This window comes from Carcharhinus amblyrhynchos, chromosome 7 (assembly GCF_965287045.1).
Source record: "Carcharhinus amblyrhynchos chromosome 7, sCarAmb.v2.hapA, whole genome shotgun sequence".
Classification (NCBI taxonomy): domain Eukaryota; kingdom Metazoa; phylum Chordata; class Chondrichthyes; order Carcharhiniformes; family Carcharhinidae; genus Carcharhinus; species Carcharhinus amblyrhynchos.
The window spans coordinates 123,073,834-123,091,594 of NC_137330.1; the positions used below are offsets into that span (position 1 = coordinate 123,073,834).

Below are 17,761 nucleotides of genomic sequence, written 5' to 3' on the forward strand. Positions count from 1 at the left end.
ATGGATTCATAGAATCCTACAGTGCAGAAGGAGGCCATTTGGCCCATTGAGAATGCACCAACCACAATCCCATCCAGGCCCTATCTCCATAACTCCATTCATTTACTCTAGTGATTATTTTCCAAACCTCGCTGGATTCCGGGGAAGTGCTGGAAGATTGGAAAACGGCTAATGTTACGCCGCTGTTTAAAAAGGGTAGCACGCAAAAGGCAGGGAATTATAGGCTGGTTAGTTTAATGTCTGTTGTAGGAAAAATGTTTGAATCCGTCATCAAAGAAGAAATAGCGAGGCATCTTGAGAAGAATTGTTTGATAGAGCAGACGCAGCACGGATTTGTTAAGGGGAAGTCGTGTCTGATGAATTTATTGGAATTCTATGAGGATGTGTCTAGTGCGGTGGATGGAGGGGAACCAGTGGATGTGGTGTTTCTTGATTTTCAGAAGGCGTTTGATAAGGTGCCGCACAAAAGGTTGTTACAGAAGGTTAGGGGGCATGGAGTTGGGGGTAAGGTATTAGCGTGGATAGAGGATTGGCTGTCAAATAGGAGGCAAAGAGTAGGTGTCAATGGGTGCTATTCGGATTGGCAGTTGGTGACTAGTGGAGTGCCCCAGGGATCAGTGCTGGGGCCTCAGCTATTTACCATTTATATAGATGATCTGGAGGAGGGAGCTGAGTGTAGGGTGTCGAAATTTGCTGATGACACAAAGATAAGTGGAAAAATAAATTGTGCGGAGGGTGTAGAAAGTCTGCAGAGGGATCTAGATAGGCTGAGCGAGTGGGCGAGGACCTGGCAGATGGAATACAATGTTGGCAAGTGTGAGGTTATCCACTTTGGTAGGAATAATAGTAGGAGGGACTAAAAGGGCAAAAAGCTGCAGCATGCTACGGTGCAGAGGGACCTGGGGGTCCTTGTGCACGAGTCGCAAAAACCCAGCCTGCAGGTGCAGCAGGTGATCAGGAAGGCAAATGGGATGCTGGCCTTCATAGCGAGGGGGATTGAATACAAAAGTAGAGAGGTCTTGCTGCAACTGTACAGGGCAATGGTGAGGCCGCAGCTGGAGTACTGTGTGCAGTTTTGGTCACCGCACTTGCGCAAGGATATTTTGGCCTTGGAGGGAGTGCAAAGGAGGTTCACTAGGCTGATACCAGAGTTGAGGGGGTTGAACTATGAAGAGAGACTAAATAGACTGGGCTTGTACTCGTTGGAGTTTAGAAGGGTGAGGGGGGATCTTATTGAGACGTATAAGATGATGAAGGGGATGGATAGAGTAGAGGTGGAGAGGTTCTTCCTGCTTAGAAAGGACAGCAGGACTAGAGGGCACAGCCTTAAGATAAGGGGGGGCAGTTTAGAACGGAGTTGAGGAGGAACTTCTTCACTCAAAGGGTGGTGAATCTCTGGAATTCTCTGCCCGTTGAAGTGGTGGAGGCTACCTCGCTAAATATATTTAAGACGCTGGTAGAAAGGTTTTTGATAGGCAAGGGGATTAAGGGTTATGGGGAGAAAGCGGGAAAGTGGAACTGAGCCACTTCAGATCAGCCATGATCTTATTGAATGGCGGGGCAGGCTCGAGGGGCTAGATGGTCTACTCCTGCTCCTATTTCTTATGTTGTTATGTTCTCTAGCTAGTCCCTCTGACACAAAGGGGCAATTTAGCATGGCCAATCAACCTAACCTGCACATATTTGGACTATTATATAAAGGATATTATTAAATTAGAAGGATTGCAGAAAAGATTTACTAGGATGATACCGGAACTTGATGATTTCAGTTATAAGGAGGCTGGATAGACTGAGACTTTTTTCTCTGGAGTGTAGGAGGCTGAGGGGTGATCTTATAGAGGTCTATGAAATAATGAGAGGCACAGATCAACTAGATAATCAATATCTTTTCCCAAAGGTAGGGGAGTCTAAAACTAGAGGGCAGAGGTTAAAGGGTCCAGAGGGGCAATCTTTTTCACGCAGAGGGTGTTGAGATCTAGAACGAGCTGCCAGAGGTAGTACTAGAGGTGGGTACAATTTTGTCTATTAAAAAGCATTTCGATAGTTATATGGGTAAGATGGATATGGAGAAATATGGGCCAAATTTGGGCAATTTGGACTTGCTTAGAGGTTAAAAAAAAGGGGGCATGGACAGGTTGGGCTGAAGGGCCTGTTTCCATGCTGTAAACCTCTATAATTTTAGATCAAATCAATATACCTTACTACAAAGATCACTAAAAGAGCTATCTAATTTTTAATGTTTATTGAAATGATACTGTGAGCAACAGGTAAAGATGCTGTTAACACATATATCTGTACACCATAGAAAAATAGCCTAAAGTCAGGTAGACTGGATATAGTCAGGCACATTGCTAACCCACATTATGGAAACAACTGTGATTTTAGTCACAAACATAGGGCATAAAATTCGCTGCTGCTAACAGAGCAATAGTCAGGGACAATAAAAAGACTGCCTATGGTGTAGGAATAACACCAGATGTGTGGGTCCAAGTTTTAAAAAGCAAATGGTATACAAGATGTGTTGTTTCTACAACTAAGCATAAAAGGGGGGAAAAGGTCACTGAGATAGTCAGGACAGCAGTGATTAAGTTGGCAAAGGATTGATTACCGCCAATCTGAACTGGACATGTAACAGTGTTGGATAAGACGGATGAGTTTACTAATGCACCCTTGTGATAACAGGAGACATTGTTAGATGGGGAGTAGAGGGGATGGAAACTTGGGGCACCTCGAGCCAATAGGGGAATGATAACACATAGATGGGACAGGGACCACCAATTAGGGGAGAACAACACATTGCAAAGCCATTACAATGCTTGTAAAAAAGTATAAAAAGTGCTGCAAATCGATGTAAGGTGTGCCTATTTTGTTGGACACCCGGTCTTGCAAGAATGTTAAATAAAATATCTTGCTCCTTCAGAACTTGACTTGACTAAATTGTTTGACTGTGAGCTGCATTTCTCACAATACAATGCGCAGGTTAGGTGAATTGTCCATGCAAAATATTTCCTCAGTGTACCCGAACAGGCTCTGGAGTGTGGCGACTAGGTGATTTTCACAGTAACTTCATCGCAGTGTTAGTGTAAATCTCCTTGTGACACTAAAAGATAACGTCAATTGTCATCGCTGGTCGTTCTTTCAGGCCGAACCAAGGAAACTTAAAACAAGTCAAATCAATTGCTGGTCAGGTTATTCTGTTAATCTGAAGGCGCTCAGCATTTCCTCTGGAGAAGTTTGCTGTGTGTTATCATCGCTCATTCGTACAAGGCGGGGGCGGAGGTAGCGGTGGAGGACCTGGAGGCAGGCAGAGTTTCATTCAGAGGGCACTTCTTGCATCCCTCCTTGTCAGTGGGTTGTGCCAGGATGAAAGATGGCGGCGGGCGGGTGGCTGGCAGCTGCGGGCGTTTCGCTGCGCAGTCTGTGCAGCTCGAGCTGGCGCGCGAACTCGGCGCCAACGGCCAGCGGCGCGAGACAGGCTTTCCTCCGCTTCTTCCGAGAGCGCGAGGGGCACCGGTTGGTCCGCTCCAGTCCGGTCCGGCCCCGGGCTGACCCCAGCCTGCTGCTGGTCAACGCCGGCATGAACCAGGTGTGCGGAGTCACTCACAGAAACCTGACAGAGCAGAAGGAGGCCATTTGGCCCATCGAGTCTGTACTGACCGCAATTCCAGTCAGGCCCTATCCCCGTTACCCCACCTATTAACCCGATTAATCCCCTCACACTGAGGGGCAGTTGCGCCAACACACCCAACTCGGACGTCATGGACTGTGGGAGGAACCGGGGGGGAACCCACACAGACACAGGGAGAATGTGCAGACACCACACAGTTGATCGAATCGGGTCTCTGGTGCATAGAGGCAACAGTGTGAACCACTGTGCCACCATGCTGAGAGTCCCAGGGTTTTTAGCAGGGGAGTGTTATTTAAATGGTGAAAAGCTGCAGCATGTTACTGTGCAGAGGGACCTGGGGGTCCTTACGCACGAATCGCAAAAACTCAGTCTGCAGGTGCAGCAGGTGATCAAGACGGCAAATGGGATGCTGACCTTTATAGTGAGGGGGATAGAATATAAAAGCAGGGAGGTCATTGCGACATATAAGATGATGAATGGGATGGATAGGATAGAGGTGGAGAGACTCTTCCCGCTCAGAAAGGATAGTAGGACTAGGGGGCACAGCCTCAAGATAAAGGGGGGGCGGTTTAGAACGGAGTTGAGGAGGAACTTCTTCACTCAAAGGGTGGTGAATCTCTGGAATTCTCTGCCCGTTGAAGTGGTGGAGGCTGCCTCGCTAAATATTTTTAAGACGCGGGTTGATGGGTTTTTGATAAGAGAGGGGATTAAGGGTTATGGGGAGAGGGCGGGAATGTGGAACTGAGCCATGACAGATCAGCCATGATCTTATTGAATGGCGGGGCAGGCTCGAAGGGCTAGATGGCCTACTCCTGCTCCTATTTCTTATGTTCTTATGAAATAGCAAATGCACTAGTGATAAATGTGCTGGTTAGGTGCATTGGCCGTGATAAATTCTCCATAATTGTACCCGAACAGGTGCCAGAGTGTGGCGACTAGGGGATTTTTGTTGCACTGTAATTGGAAACCTACTTGTGACATTAGTAAATAAACTTGAACTTCTGGTGGAGGTCACTACGAGGTGCTGGTGAAGTTGATGATTTAACACTGCAATGTAGCTACTGTGAAAATCTGGTCGCCACATTCTAGCGATGTGTTGGGTAAATTCTGGCCCCAGTGTAATGTATTAGGTGCTCAATATAAGCTATCACCCATGTGTTAAATGTTTTCTCTCTCTGTCTCTAGTTTAAACCCATCATCCTGGGCACAGTGGATCCTCGCTCTGAGATGGCCCAGTACCGGCGGGTTGTCAATAGCCAGAAATGTGTACGTGCTGGCGGCAAACACAATGACCTGGAGGATGTGGGCCGAGACCTCTATCATCATACCTTCTTTGAGATGCTGGGGAACTGGTCTTTTGGAGACTACTTCAAGGTGAGGAAGGAGGGCAGAAGGTTGCAGGATGCTGTTGGCAGGTTGTGGGTGTCGCTACCTTGATTAGCGTTTATTGCCCATCGCTAATTGCCCTTAAGAAAGTGGTGGTGAACTGCTACAGTCCCTGTGGTGTAGGGATACCCACAGTGCTGTTTGGGAAGGAGTTTCAGGATTTTGGGCCAGTGACAATGAAGGAATGATGATATATTTCCAAGTCAGGATGTTGAGTGTCTTGGAGGGGAATTTGCAGGTGTTGGTGTTCCCAGGTATCTGCTGCCCTTGCCCTTCTAGATGTTTGAAGATGTAGGTTTAGAAAGTGTTGCCAAAGGAATGTGACGATACCTTTATTTTTATTCCTTCGTGGGACATAGACGTCAGTGGCCAGCATTTATTGTCCATCACTAGAGAAGGTGGTGGTGAGTTGGCTTCTTGAATCACTACACTCCAAGTGCTGTATGTTGATCCACACTGCAGAGAGAATTGCAGGATTTTGACCCAGCGACTGTGAAGGAACGGCGATATATTTCCAAGTCGGTATTCACGCAGGGGGACATAAATGTAGCTGTGGAGAACACTGGGTTACAGGGTTGTAAACTGGACAGTATTGCAGTTGATAAGGAGGATGTGCTAGATATTCTTGAGGGCTTGAAAATAGATAAGTCCCCTGGGCCGGACGGGATTTACCCTAGGATTCTCTGGGAGGCAAGAGAGGTGATTGCAGAGCCTCTGGCTCTGATCTTCAGGTCATCGTTGGTAACAGGTATAGTGCCAGAAGATTGGAGGATAGCGAATGTTGTCCCATTGTTTAAGAAGGGGAACAGAGACTTCCCCGGGAATTATAGACTGGTGAGTCTTACTTCTGTTGTGGGTAAGGTTTTAGAAAAAATTATTAGGGATAGAATTTATAGTTACTTAGAGAGTAATGAATTGATTGGAGATAGTCAGCATGGTTTTGTGGAGGGTAGGTCGTGCCTTACCTTATTGAGTTCTTTGAGAAAGTGACCAAAGAGGTGGGTGGGGGTAAGGCATTTGACGTGGTATATATGGACTTTAGTAAGGCATTTGATAAGGTTCACCATGGAAGGCTTCTGCAGAAAATGCAGTTGTATGGGATTGAGGGTGATTTAGGTAATTGGATCAGGAATTGGCTAGCAGATAGGAGACAGAGGGTGGTGGTTGATGGTAAGTATTCGTCATGGAGTTCAGTTACAAGTGGTGTGCCTCAGGGATCTGTTTTGGGGCCACTGCTGTTTGTAATTTTTATAAATGATCTGGATAAGGGTACAGTTGGTTGGATTAGTAAATTTGCTGATGACACCAAAGTCGGAGGTGTGGTAGATAGTGAGGAAGGGTGTCATAGTTTACAGGGAGACTTGGACAAGTTGCAGAGCTGGGCCGAGAGGTGGCGGATGGAGTTTAATGCGGAAAACTGTGAGGTAATTCACTTTGGCAGGAATAACAGATGTGTAGAGTATAGGGCTAACGGTAGGACTCTGAATAGTGTGGATGAACAGAGGGATCTAGGTATATGTGTACATAGATCCCTGAAAGTTGGGAATCAAGTAGATAGGGTTGTTAGGAAGGCATACGGTGTCTTGGCGTTTATTGATAGGGGGATTGAATTTAGGAGCCGCAGCGTCATGTTGCAACTGTATTCTGGTGCGGCCGCACTTGGAGTACTGTGTGCAGTTCTGGTCCCCACATTATAGGAAGGATGTGGAGGCTTTGGAGAGGGTGCAGAGGAGGTTTACCAGGATGTTGCCTGGTGTGGAGGGGAGGTCCTATGAGGAGAGACTGAGGGATTTGGGGTTGTTTTCGTTAGAAAGAAGGCGGCTAAGAGGGGACCTTATTGAAACATATAAGATGATTAGAGGTTTAGATAGGGTGGACAGTGATAGCCTTTTTCCTCGGATGGACAAAGCTAGCACGAAGGGGCATAGCTTTAAATTAAGGGGGGGTAGTTATAGGACGGATGTCAGGGGTAGGTTCTTTACCCAGAGGGTGGTGAGGGATTAGAATGCCCTGCCTGCTGCAGTTGTAAATGCGCCTAGTTTGGGGGCGTTTAAGAGATCCGTGGATAGGTTTATGGATGGAAAGGGATTGGTTTAGGTTAGAGGGTCATTGCTTTTTAACTGGTTGGCGCAACATCGTGGGCCGAAGGGCTTGTTCTGCACTGTAATGTTCTAAGTCAGAATGGTGAATGACTTGAGGGGAACTTGCAGGTGGTAGTGTTTCCATGAATTTACTGCCCTAGTGTTGGTGGAAGTGATAGTGCTGTCTAAGGATCTTTGGTGAATTTCTGCAGTGCATCAGTTTGCACTGTTGCTACTGAGTGTTGGTGGTGGAGGGAGTGGGTGTTTATAAATGTGGTACTAATCAAGCGGGCTGTTTTATCCTGGATGGTGTCAAGTGTCTTGAGTGTTGATGGAGCTGTACCCATCCAGGCAAGTGGGGAATATTCCATCACATTCCTAACTTGTATCTTGTAGATGGTGGTTAGGCTTTGGGGAATCAGGTGAGTTACTTGCCACAGTATTCCCAGCCTCTGACCTGCTCTTAAAGCCACTGTATTTATGTGGCAAGTCCACTTGAGTTTCTAAGAACATAAGAAATAAGAAATAGGAGCAGGAGTAGGCCATCTAGCCCTTCGAGCCTGCCCCGCCATTCAATAAGATCATGGCTGATCTGTCGTGGCTCAGTTCCACTTTCCCGCCCTCTCCCCATAACCCTTAATCCCCTCTCTTATCAAAAACCCATCAACCCGCGTCTTAAAAATATTTAGCGAGGCAGCCTCCACCACTTCAACGGGCAGAGAATTCCAGAGATTCACCACCCTTTGAGTGAAGAAGTTCCTCCTCAACTCCGTTCTAAACCGCCCCCCCCTTTATCTTGAGGCTGTGCCCCCTAGTCCTACTGTCTTTTTTGAGCGGGAAGAGTCTCTCCACCTCTATCCTATCCATCCCATTCATCATCTTATACATCTCAATGAGATCTCCCCTCATTCTTCTAAACTCTAACGAGTACAAGCCTAGTTTATTCAGCCTCTCCTCATAGCTCAACCCCCTCAACTCTGGTATCAGCCTAGTAAACCTCCTCTGCACTCCCTCCAAGGCCAAAATATGTTTGCGCAGGTGCGGCGCCCAAAACTGCACACAGTACTCCAGCTGCGGCCTCACCAATGCCCTATACAGCTGCAGCAAGACCTCCCTACTTTTATATTCAATCCCCCTCGCTATGAAGGCCAGCATCCCATTCACCTTCCTGACCACCTGCTGCACCTGCAAGCTGGGTTTTTGCGACTCATGCACAAGGACCCCGAGGTCCCTCTGCACCGTCGCCTGCTGCAGTTTTTCGCCCCGTAAGTAATAGTCCTTCCTACCATTCTTCCTACCAAAGTGGACCACCTCACACTTGCCAACATTAAATTCCATTTGCCATTTCCTGGCCCACTCGCCCAGCCTATCTAGATCCTTCTGCAGACTCTCCACACCCTCCGCACAATTCTGGTCAATGGTAACCCCAAGAATGTTGATGATGGGGGATTCAGTGATGGTTACACCATTGACTGACGAGGGGCAGTGGTTAGAGTATTTCTTATTGGTGATGGTCATTGCTTGGCATTTGTGTAGCGTGAATGTTATTTGCCACTTGTCAGCCCAAGCCTGGATATTGTCTGGATCTTGTTACATTTGAACATGGACTGCTTCAGTATCTGAGGAGTTGCGAATAATGCTGAACATTGTGCAATCATCAGCAAATATCCCCACTTCTGATCTTATGACAGAGGGAAGGTCATTGATGAAGCAACTGAAGATTGTTGGGCCTCAGACACTACCCTGAGGGATTCTTGCAGAGATGTCCTAGAGCTGAAATGACTGAACCCCCCCACACCATCTCCCAATGTGCCAGGCATAACTTCAACCAGCAGAGAGTTTATCCCCTGATACCCATTGATTCTGGTTTTGCGAGGGCTCCTTGATGCCACACTCAGTTGAATGTGGCCTTCATTTGATTTGATTTATTATTGTCACATGTATTAACATACAGTGAAAATTATTTCTTGCGCGCTATACAGACAAAGCATATCATTCATAGAGATGGAAAGGAGAGAGTGCAGAATGTAGTATTACAGTCCTGGCTAGGGTGTGGAGAAAGATCAACTTAATGCAATGTAAGTCCATTCAAAAGATAGCAGCAGGGAGGAAGCTGTTCTTGAGTCAGTTGGTATGTCAGACTTTTGTATCCTTCTCCCGACGGAAGAAGATGAAAGAGGTCTGGGGTGTGTGCGGTCTTTAATTACGCTGGCTGCTTTGCCGAGGCAGCGGGAAGTGTAGCTAGAGTCAATGGATGAGAGGCTGGTTTGAGTGATGGATTGGGTTATGTTCATGACCTTTTGTAGTTCCTTGCGGTCTTGGGCAGAGCAGGAACCATACTAAGCTGTGATACAACCAGAAAAAATGCTTTCTATGGTGCATCTGTAAAAGTTGATGAGAGTCATAGCTGACATGCCAAATTTCCTTAGTCTTCTGAAAAAGTAGAGGCGTTGGTGAGCTTTCTTAACTATAGTGTTGGCATGGGGGGTGTCCAGGACAGGTTGTTGGTGACCTGGACATCTAAAAACTTGAAGCTTTCAACCCTTCCTACTTCGTTGCAGTTGATGTCGATAGCCATGATGTGGAGATGCCGGCTGGGGTACATAAGAACATAAGAACATAAGAAATAGGAGCAGGAGTAGGCCATCTAGCCCTTCGAGCCTGCCCCGCCATTCAATAAGATCATGGCTGATCTGTTGTAGCTCAGTTCCACTTTCCCGCCCTCTCCCCATAACATAAGAACATAAGAACATAAGAAATAGGAGCAGGAGTAGGCCATCTAGCCCTTCGAGCCTGCCCCGCCATTCAATAAGATCATGGCTGATCTGTCGTGGCTCAGTTCCACTTTCCCGCCCTCTCCCCATAACCCTTAATCCCCTCTCTTATCAAGAACCCATCAACCCGCTTCTTAAAAATATTTAGCGAGGCAGCCTCCACCACTTCAACGGGCAGAGAATTCCAGAGATTCACCACCCTTTGAGTGAAGAAGTTCCTCCTTAACTCCGTTCTAAACCGCCTCCCCTTTATCTTGAGGCTGTGCCCCCTAGTCCTACTGTCTTTTTTGAGCGGGAAGAGTCTCTCCACCTCTATCCTATCCATCCCATTCATCATCTTATACGTCTCAATGAGATCTCCCCTCATTCTTCTAAACTCTAACGAGTACAAGCCTAGTTTATTCAGCCTCTCCTCATAGCTCAATCCCCTCAACTCCGGTATCAGCCTAGTAAACCTCCTCTGCACTCCCTCCAGGGCCAAAATATCCTTGCGCAGGTGCGGTGCCCAAAACTGCACACAGTACTCCAGCTGCGGCCTCACCAATGCCCTATACAGCTGCAGCAAGACCTCCCTACTTTTATATTCAATCCCCCTCGCTATGAAGGCCAGCATCCCATTTGCCTTCCTGACCACCTGCTGCACCTGCAAGCTGGGTTTTTGCGACTCATGCACAAGGACCCCGAGGTCCCTCTGCACCGTCGCCACACAGTAAGAAGTCTCACAACACCAGGTTAAAGTCCAACATGTTTATTTGGTAGCAAAAGCCACTAGCTTTCGGGCCTCTGACCCTTCGTCAGGTGAGTGGTGAGTTCTGATCACAAACAGAGGATTAAAGACACACAGTCGCTGAGCAGAAACTGAAAGCCAAGTTCCGCACACATGAGGATGGCCTCAACTGGGATCTTGGGTTCATGTCACACTATTTGTAACCCCCATGACTTGCCTGGGCTTGCAACATCTCACTTACTGTCCTGTCAGGAGATAATACTCATCTCTTTAAACTATGTTTATGCTATCTCCACTCACATTGTCTGCACCTTTAAGACTTGATTAGCTGTAAAAACTCGCATTCTAATCAGTATTCTATAAACTGTGTGTTTATAGAATACTGCCCTGTTTGTGATCAGAATTCTCCACTCACCTGATGAAGGGTCGGAGGCCCAAAAGCTAGTGACTTTTGCTACCAAATAAACCTGTTGGACTTTAACCTGGTGTTGTGAGACTTCTTACGATTTTGATAACGACATGCTCTCCTTTACGCTTCCTGAAGTCAATGACAATCTCCTTTGTTTTGTTGACATTGAGAGAGAGAGATTATTGTTGCTGCACCAGTTTACCAGACTCTCTATCTCATTCCTGTACTCTGGCTCATCACTGTTTGAGGTCCGATCCAATACGATGGTGTCGTCAGCAAACTTGAAAATTGAACTGGAGGGGAATTTGGCCACGGGATTGTCACTTTCACCTCACCTCTGGAATTCAGCTCTTTTGTCCATGTTTGAACCAAGGCTGTAATGAAGTCAGGAGCTGAATGACCCTGGAAAAACCCATAGTGGATGTCACTGAGTGGGTAATTGTTGAACAGGTGCTGTTGATGACGCTTTCCATCATTTTACTAATGACTGAGAGCAAATGGGGAAGTGATTGGCCGGGTTGCATTATTCTTGCTTTTTGTGTACCGGATGTATCTGGACAATTTTCCATATTGTCAGATAGATGCTAGTGTTGTAAGTATACTGGAAAGCTTGGCTAGGGAGGCAAAAAGTTCTGGAACACAGTACTAGTTCTGTCTTCAGTACTATTAATGGAATATTATTAGGGCCTGTTGCCTTTGCAGTATCCATTGTCTTTAGCCGATTTTGATACTGCGTAAAGTGAATCAGACTGACTGGAGACTGGCGTCTATGATGCTGGGAACCACTAGAGGAGGATGAGATGGGCAGTTAAGAGGTTTTCAGCTGTATCAGAGCAGGAGGTAAAGTGGAGTCTAACCAGGTCAGGAGAGTCAGATATGGGGTTAGGTGGGTGCGGGGTAGGGTGCAGGGGTGGGTGGGTGCTGGGTCGGGTGCAAGGGTGGGTGGCGGGGTGCAGGGGTGGATGGGTGGGTGCCGGGCCGGGTGCAGGTGCGGGTGGGTGCTGGGTCAGATATGGAGGTGGATGGGGGTTGGGTTGGATACAAAACCACTTGGGTGCAGGGGTGGGTCAAAACATTGTGGTTGAGAGCAATTCTGCTGCTGTTCCATAGCGCCTCATGGATGCCCAGTCTGGAGTTTGGTGGTGATGGTAGAGTAGGAGATATAAATTCATGGAGGTTTACAGCATGGAAACAGGCCCTTCGGCCCAACTTGTCAATGCTACCTTTTTTATTTAAAACCCCTAACCTAATCCCAATTGCCCGCATTTGCCCATATCCCTCTACACCCCTCATACCCATGTAACTATCTAAATGCTTTTTAAAAGATAAAATTGTACCATTCTCTACTACTACCTCTGGCAGCTTGTTCCAGACACTCACCACCTTCTGTGTGAAAACTGCTCCTCTGGACACATTTGTATCTCTCCCCTCTCATCTTAAACCTATGCCCTGTAGTTTTAGACTCCCTTACTTTGGGAAAAGATATTGACTATCTACCTTGTCTATGTCCCTCATTATTTTATAGATCTCTATAAAGTCACCCCTCAGCCTCCTACGCTCCAGAGAAAAAAGTCCCAGCCTATTCAGCCTGTCCTTACAACTCAACACTTCATGTCCCGGTAGCATCCTAGTAAATCTTTTCTGCACTCTTTCTAGTTTTAATAATATCCTTTCTATGATAGGATGGCCAGAATTGCACACAGTATTCCAAGTGTGGTCTTACCAATGTCTTGTACAACTTTAACAAGACGTCCCAACTCCTGTATTCAATGTTCTGACTGATAAAAACCAAGCAGGCCAAATGCCTTTTCACCACTCTGTCCACCTGTGACTCCACTTTCAAGGAGCTATGAACATGTACCCCTAAGTCTCTTTGTTCTGTAACTCTCCCCAACCCCCTACCATTAACTGAGTGAGTCCTGCCCTGGTTCAGTTTACCAAAATGCATCACTTTGCATTTGTCTGAATTAAACTCCATCTGCCATTCGTCAGCCTGCTGGCCCAATTGATCAAGATCCCGCTGCAATTGGAGATAACCTTTCTCACTGTCCACCATGCCACCAATCTTGGTGTCATCTGCAAACTTACTAACCATGCCCTCCGTATGCTCATCCAAATTAATATAAATAACAAATAACAATGGGCCCAGCACTGATCTCTGAGGCACACCGCTGGTCACAGGCCTCCAGTTTAAAAAACAACTCTCTATAGCCACCTTCTGGCTTCTGTCAAGAGGCCAGTTTTGTATCCCTGGATCCTGTGAGATTTAACTTTATGCAACAACCTACCATGCAATACCTTGTCAATATGCTGGATCATGAGGTTACAAATTATAGTTGAATACACATTTGCTGATTGCCCACAGCACCTCAAGGATGTTTAATTTTGAGTTTGGATTTATTTAGACTCTGTCCCATTTAGTGTGCTGCTAGTCCCACATAACGCCAAGGAATATATCCACAAGACAGTAGTTGCAAGTGCAGCAGGTAGATTGTTGAAAACAAGGTTTTCCTCTCTTGTGATTTCCCTCCCTATTTGCTACAGGTCCGGTTTGGTAGATCTGTTCTTCAAGACTCGGCCAGATGCAGAGAAAAAAGTGAGAGGGTAATAGGACGGGGCTAAGAGAGAGCAGAGTTTAATTTCAAGCTTTGGGGAGGGGCTGCATGGTTTAACCTCTGGCTCAGATCAGTGGGCATGTTGGCTGCAGAATGCTAAGAGAGTAATTGTTTGCCGTGTGTGTGGCAGGAGGAAGCTTGCAGAATGGCCTGGGAATTGCTGACTGAGGTCTATGGGATCCCGCAGGACCGACTCTATGTGACCTTCTTTGGGGGAGACTCACTGTCGGGACTGACATCTGACGAGGAAACTAAAGAGATCTGGCTGAGCATTGGGTGAGAAAACAAGAGGTGTCTGTTCACGATGCTACGGGGTTTATTCTGAGAGATTTTCATTGCAGTCCACCACCTGGAACCTTTGGGAACTTTCAACCATGTTTCCATTAACACCCAAACTTGACTATTTCAACGCTTCCATGGCCAGCCTTGCATCTTAAACCCTCCGTGAACATGCGCATGTCCTCAACTGTTCACCCATCACCTGTGAGCTTGCTGATCTACATTTGTTCTCATTCTTGATTTAAAAATCTTATCCTTTGTTTCAAATCATTCAATGCCTTTACTACTGCCAACTGTGATTCAGCAGGTTATGGACTCAAGTCCCACTCCATGGATCTGAGGATAGGTTTAGCGTGACTCTCTAATGTAGTACCTGAGGGACTGCTGCACTGTTGGAGGTGCCACTTTTCAGATGAGAGGGTAAACATAGACACTATCGGTCTGTTGTGGTTGGTTTTGATAGGGTCTGAAAGAAGAGTCACACTCAGTACCTTGGTCAATATTTATCCCTCAATCAACATTACAAAAAACATCTCACAGCTCAATTCTTGCACCTACATAAGAACATATAATAAGAACATAAGAAATAGAAGCAGGAGTAGGCCACCTAGCCCTTCGAGCCTGCCTCGCCATTCAATAAGATCATGGCTGATCTGTCGTGGCTCAGTTCCACATTCCCACCCTCTCCCCATAACCCTTAAGCGAGGGGATTATCAAAAACCCATCAACCCGTGTCTTAAAAATATTTAGCGAGGCAGCCTCCACCACTTCAACGGGCAGAGAATTCCAGAGATTCACCACCCTTTGAGTGAAGAAGTTCCTCCTCAACTCCGTTCTAAACCGCTCTCCCTTTATCTTGAGGCTGTGCCCCCTAGTCCTACTGTCCTTTCTGAGCGGGAAGAGTCTCTCCACCTCTATCCTATCCATCCCATTCATCATCTTATATGTCTCAGTGAGTTATATGTCTCCTCCTACGATCCTTTTTAACCATTGGAATAAATTTCTGCTGTGCACCAAGAAAGATCTCCTTAAAGATCCTCCACTGCTCCTCAGCAGACCTACCTTCCAACGCGCTCCCCCAGTCAACATTCGCCAATTCTTCTCTCATCCTACCGTACTCCCTTCTGTTCAGACAAAAGTCGCGTGTCCAGGAACCCACTTTCTCCTCCTCCATCTGCACCAGAAACTCCACCATACAATGATCACTCTCCCCAAGAGGATCCTTCACCACAAGGTCCCTAATTCTACCCGCCTCATTACATAACACCAGATCCAAGATAGCTCGCTCCCTCGTCGGCTCCAACACACACTGTTCAAGGAAATTATCCCGGCAGCATTCCAAGAACTCCTCCTCGAGCCCACTGCATCCAACGTGGGTCGCCCAATCAATATGTGGATTGAAATCCCCCATAATTATCGCTGTTCCATTCCTGCACGCCGCACTTATTTGTGCGTTAACAGCCCGCCCCACCTCCAGATCATTATTCGGGGGCCTATAGACGACACCCACCAGCGTCTTCCTCCCTTTGCTGTTCCTAATCTCCACCCATAACGATTCCACTTTCTGCTCATTGGTTCCTGTTATCATCCCTTGCTACCACCCTGATGCTATCCTTAATCAGCAGAGCTACGCACCCCCCCCCCCCCCCCCCGCCCCTGTTTTCCTCCCGCCTATACTTCCTAAACACTTGATACCCCTGTACATTCAGCTCCCAGTCCCTGTCATGTTGCAGCCACGTCTCTGTAATGGCCACCAGATCATATCCATTTGTGCTGATCTGCGCCACCATCTCATCCACTTTATTCCGAATGCTTCGTGCATTCAGATAAAGTGCCTTCATCCCAGCCTTCACCTGGACCCTATTTGCCAGAACGCCACCAACCATACTCACGCCCCTTACTCCCTTTATTATTGGGACATCCTCGGCCTCTTCCCTTACCTGTACCCTCTCCTTAACTTTAGCCCCCGTAATGTCACCTACCCTCGCACCCTCTCTCTCTCTCTCTCTCTCTCTCCCCCCCCCCAATTAGTTTAAAGCCCTGTCTACAGTCCTATTTACACGATTCGCCAGGACGCTGGTCCCAGCACGCTTCAGACCAACCCCATCCCACCTGAACAGGTCCCACCTGCCCCAATACTGCTGCCAATGCCCCATAAATTCAAACCCATTCCTCCCACACCAATCCCTGAGCCACCCATTCACTTCCTTAATCTTATCAACCTTACGCCCGTCTGCACTCGGTTCAGGCAGTAGCCCAGAGATAACCACCTTGTCGGTTCTACTTTTTAATTCCATCCCCAGCTTTTCATACTCCCTCCCCAGATCCTCACTTCGCATTTTGCCTACGTCGTTGGCACCCACATGTACCACAACGACCGGATTCTCACCCTCCCATTCCAGGTCCCTCTGCAGCCCAGATGCGACATCCCGGACCTGAGCACCAGGCAGACAACACACCCTTCTGTGCACTTTGTCATTGTGACAAAGGACAGTGTCAATACCCTTAACCCCACTATCCCCAATTACTACTACGTTCCTGTTCACCTTCTCTTTGCCTATGTCCTGCATCTGCATCACTACTGTGTGCAGTTTGCTCACCAACCTCACCTCCCTCGTTCCTGATTGGCTTTATTTAAGTTCAGTAATTCACTATCAAAGTCAATTTGAAATTCTACCATGTTATGACCACGTTTTCCCAATGGATCCTTACTATCAAATCATTAGTTAACCCTATTCCATTGTCCTAGGAAATTGTCTATAATGAATTCCATGAACTTGCCTCCAGACTAGTTTTTTTTCTATTTGATTTGTCTAGTCTATATGAAGATTATTTGAAGAACATAAGAACATAAGAAATAGGAGCAGGAGTAGGCCATCTAGCCCTTCGAGCCTGCCCCGCCATTCAATAAGATCATGGCTGATCTGTCGTGGCTCAGTTCCACTTTCCCGCCCTCTCCCCATAACCCTTAATCCCCTCTCTTATCAAAAACCCATCAACCCGTGTCTTAAAAATATTTAGCGAGGTAGCCTCCACCACTTCAACGGGCAGAGAATTCCAGAGATTCACCAACCTTTGAGTGAAGAAGTTCCTCCTCAACTCCGTTCTAAACCGCCCCCCCTTTATCTTGAGGCTGTGCCCCCTAGTCCTACTATCCTTTCTGAGCGGGAAGAGTCTCTCCACCTCTATCCTATCCATCCCATTCATCATCTTATATGTCTCAATGAGATCTCCCCTCATTCTTCTAAACTCTAACGAGTACAAGCCTAGTTTATTCAGCCTCTCCTCATAGTTCAACCCCCTCAACTCCGGCATCAGCCTAGTAAACCTCCTCTGCACTCCCTCCAAGGCCAAAATATCCTTGCGTAAGTGCGGCGACCAAAACTGCACACAGTACTCCAGCTGCGGCGTCTCCAATGCCCTATACAGCTGCAGCAAGACCTCCCTACTTTTATATTCAATCCCCCTCGCTATGAAGGCCAGCATCCCATTTGCCTTCCTGATCACTTGCTGCACCTGCAAGCTGGGTTTTTGCGACTCATGCACAAGGACCCCAAGGTCCCTCTGCACCGTCGCCTGCTGCAGTTTTTCGCCACGTAAGTGATAATCCTTCCTACCGTTATTCCTACCAAAGTGGACCACCTCGCACTTGCCAACATTAAATTCCATTTGCCATTTCCTGGCCCATTCGCCCAGCCTATCTAGATCCTTCTGTAGACTCTCCACACCCTCCGCACAATTTGCCTTTCCTCCAATCTTGGTGTCATCAGCAAATTTCGACACCCTACACTCGGTTCCCTCCTCCAGATCATCTATATAAATGGTAAAAAGCTGAGGCCCCAGCACCGACCCCTGAGGCACT

General features: G+C 47.1%; 1 protein-coding gene across 1 annotated transcript in view; it reads left to right on the forward strand.

Annotated features, from left to right (window-relative positions):
• The first annotated feature begins 3,370 nt into the window (after positions 1-3,370).
• The window catches only part of aars2 (alanyl-tRNA synthetase 2, mitochondrial (putative)), a 98,720-nt gene continuing 84,329 nt past the window's right edge, over positions 3,371-17,761 (forward strand). The window contains exons 1-3 of the mRNA XM_080193453.1: positions 3,371-3,586; positions 4,814-5,002; positions 13,751-13,896. Coding sequence (XP_080049579.1) covers positions 3,371-3,586; positions 4,814-5,002; positions 13,751-13,896 — 551 coding nt within the window. The remainder of the gene's footprint in view (positions 3,587-4,813; positions 5,003-13,750; positions 13,897-17,761) is intronic.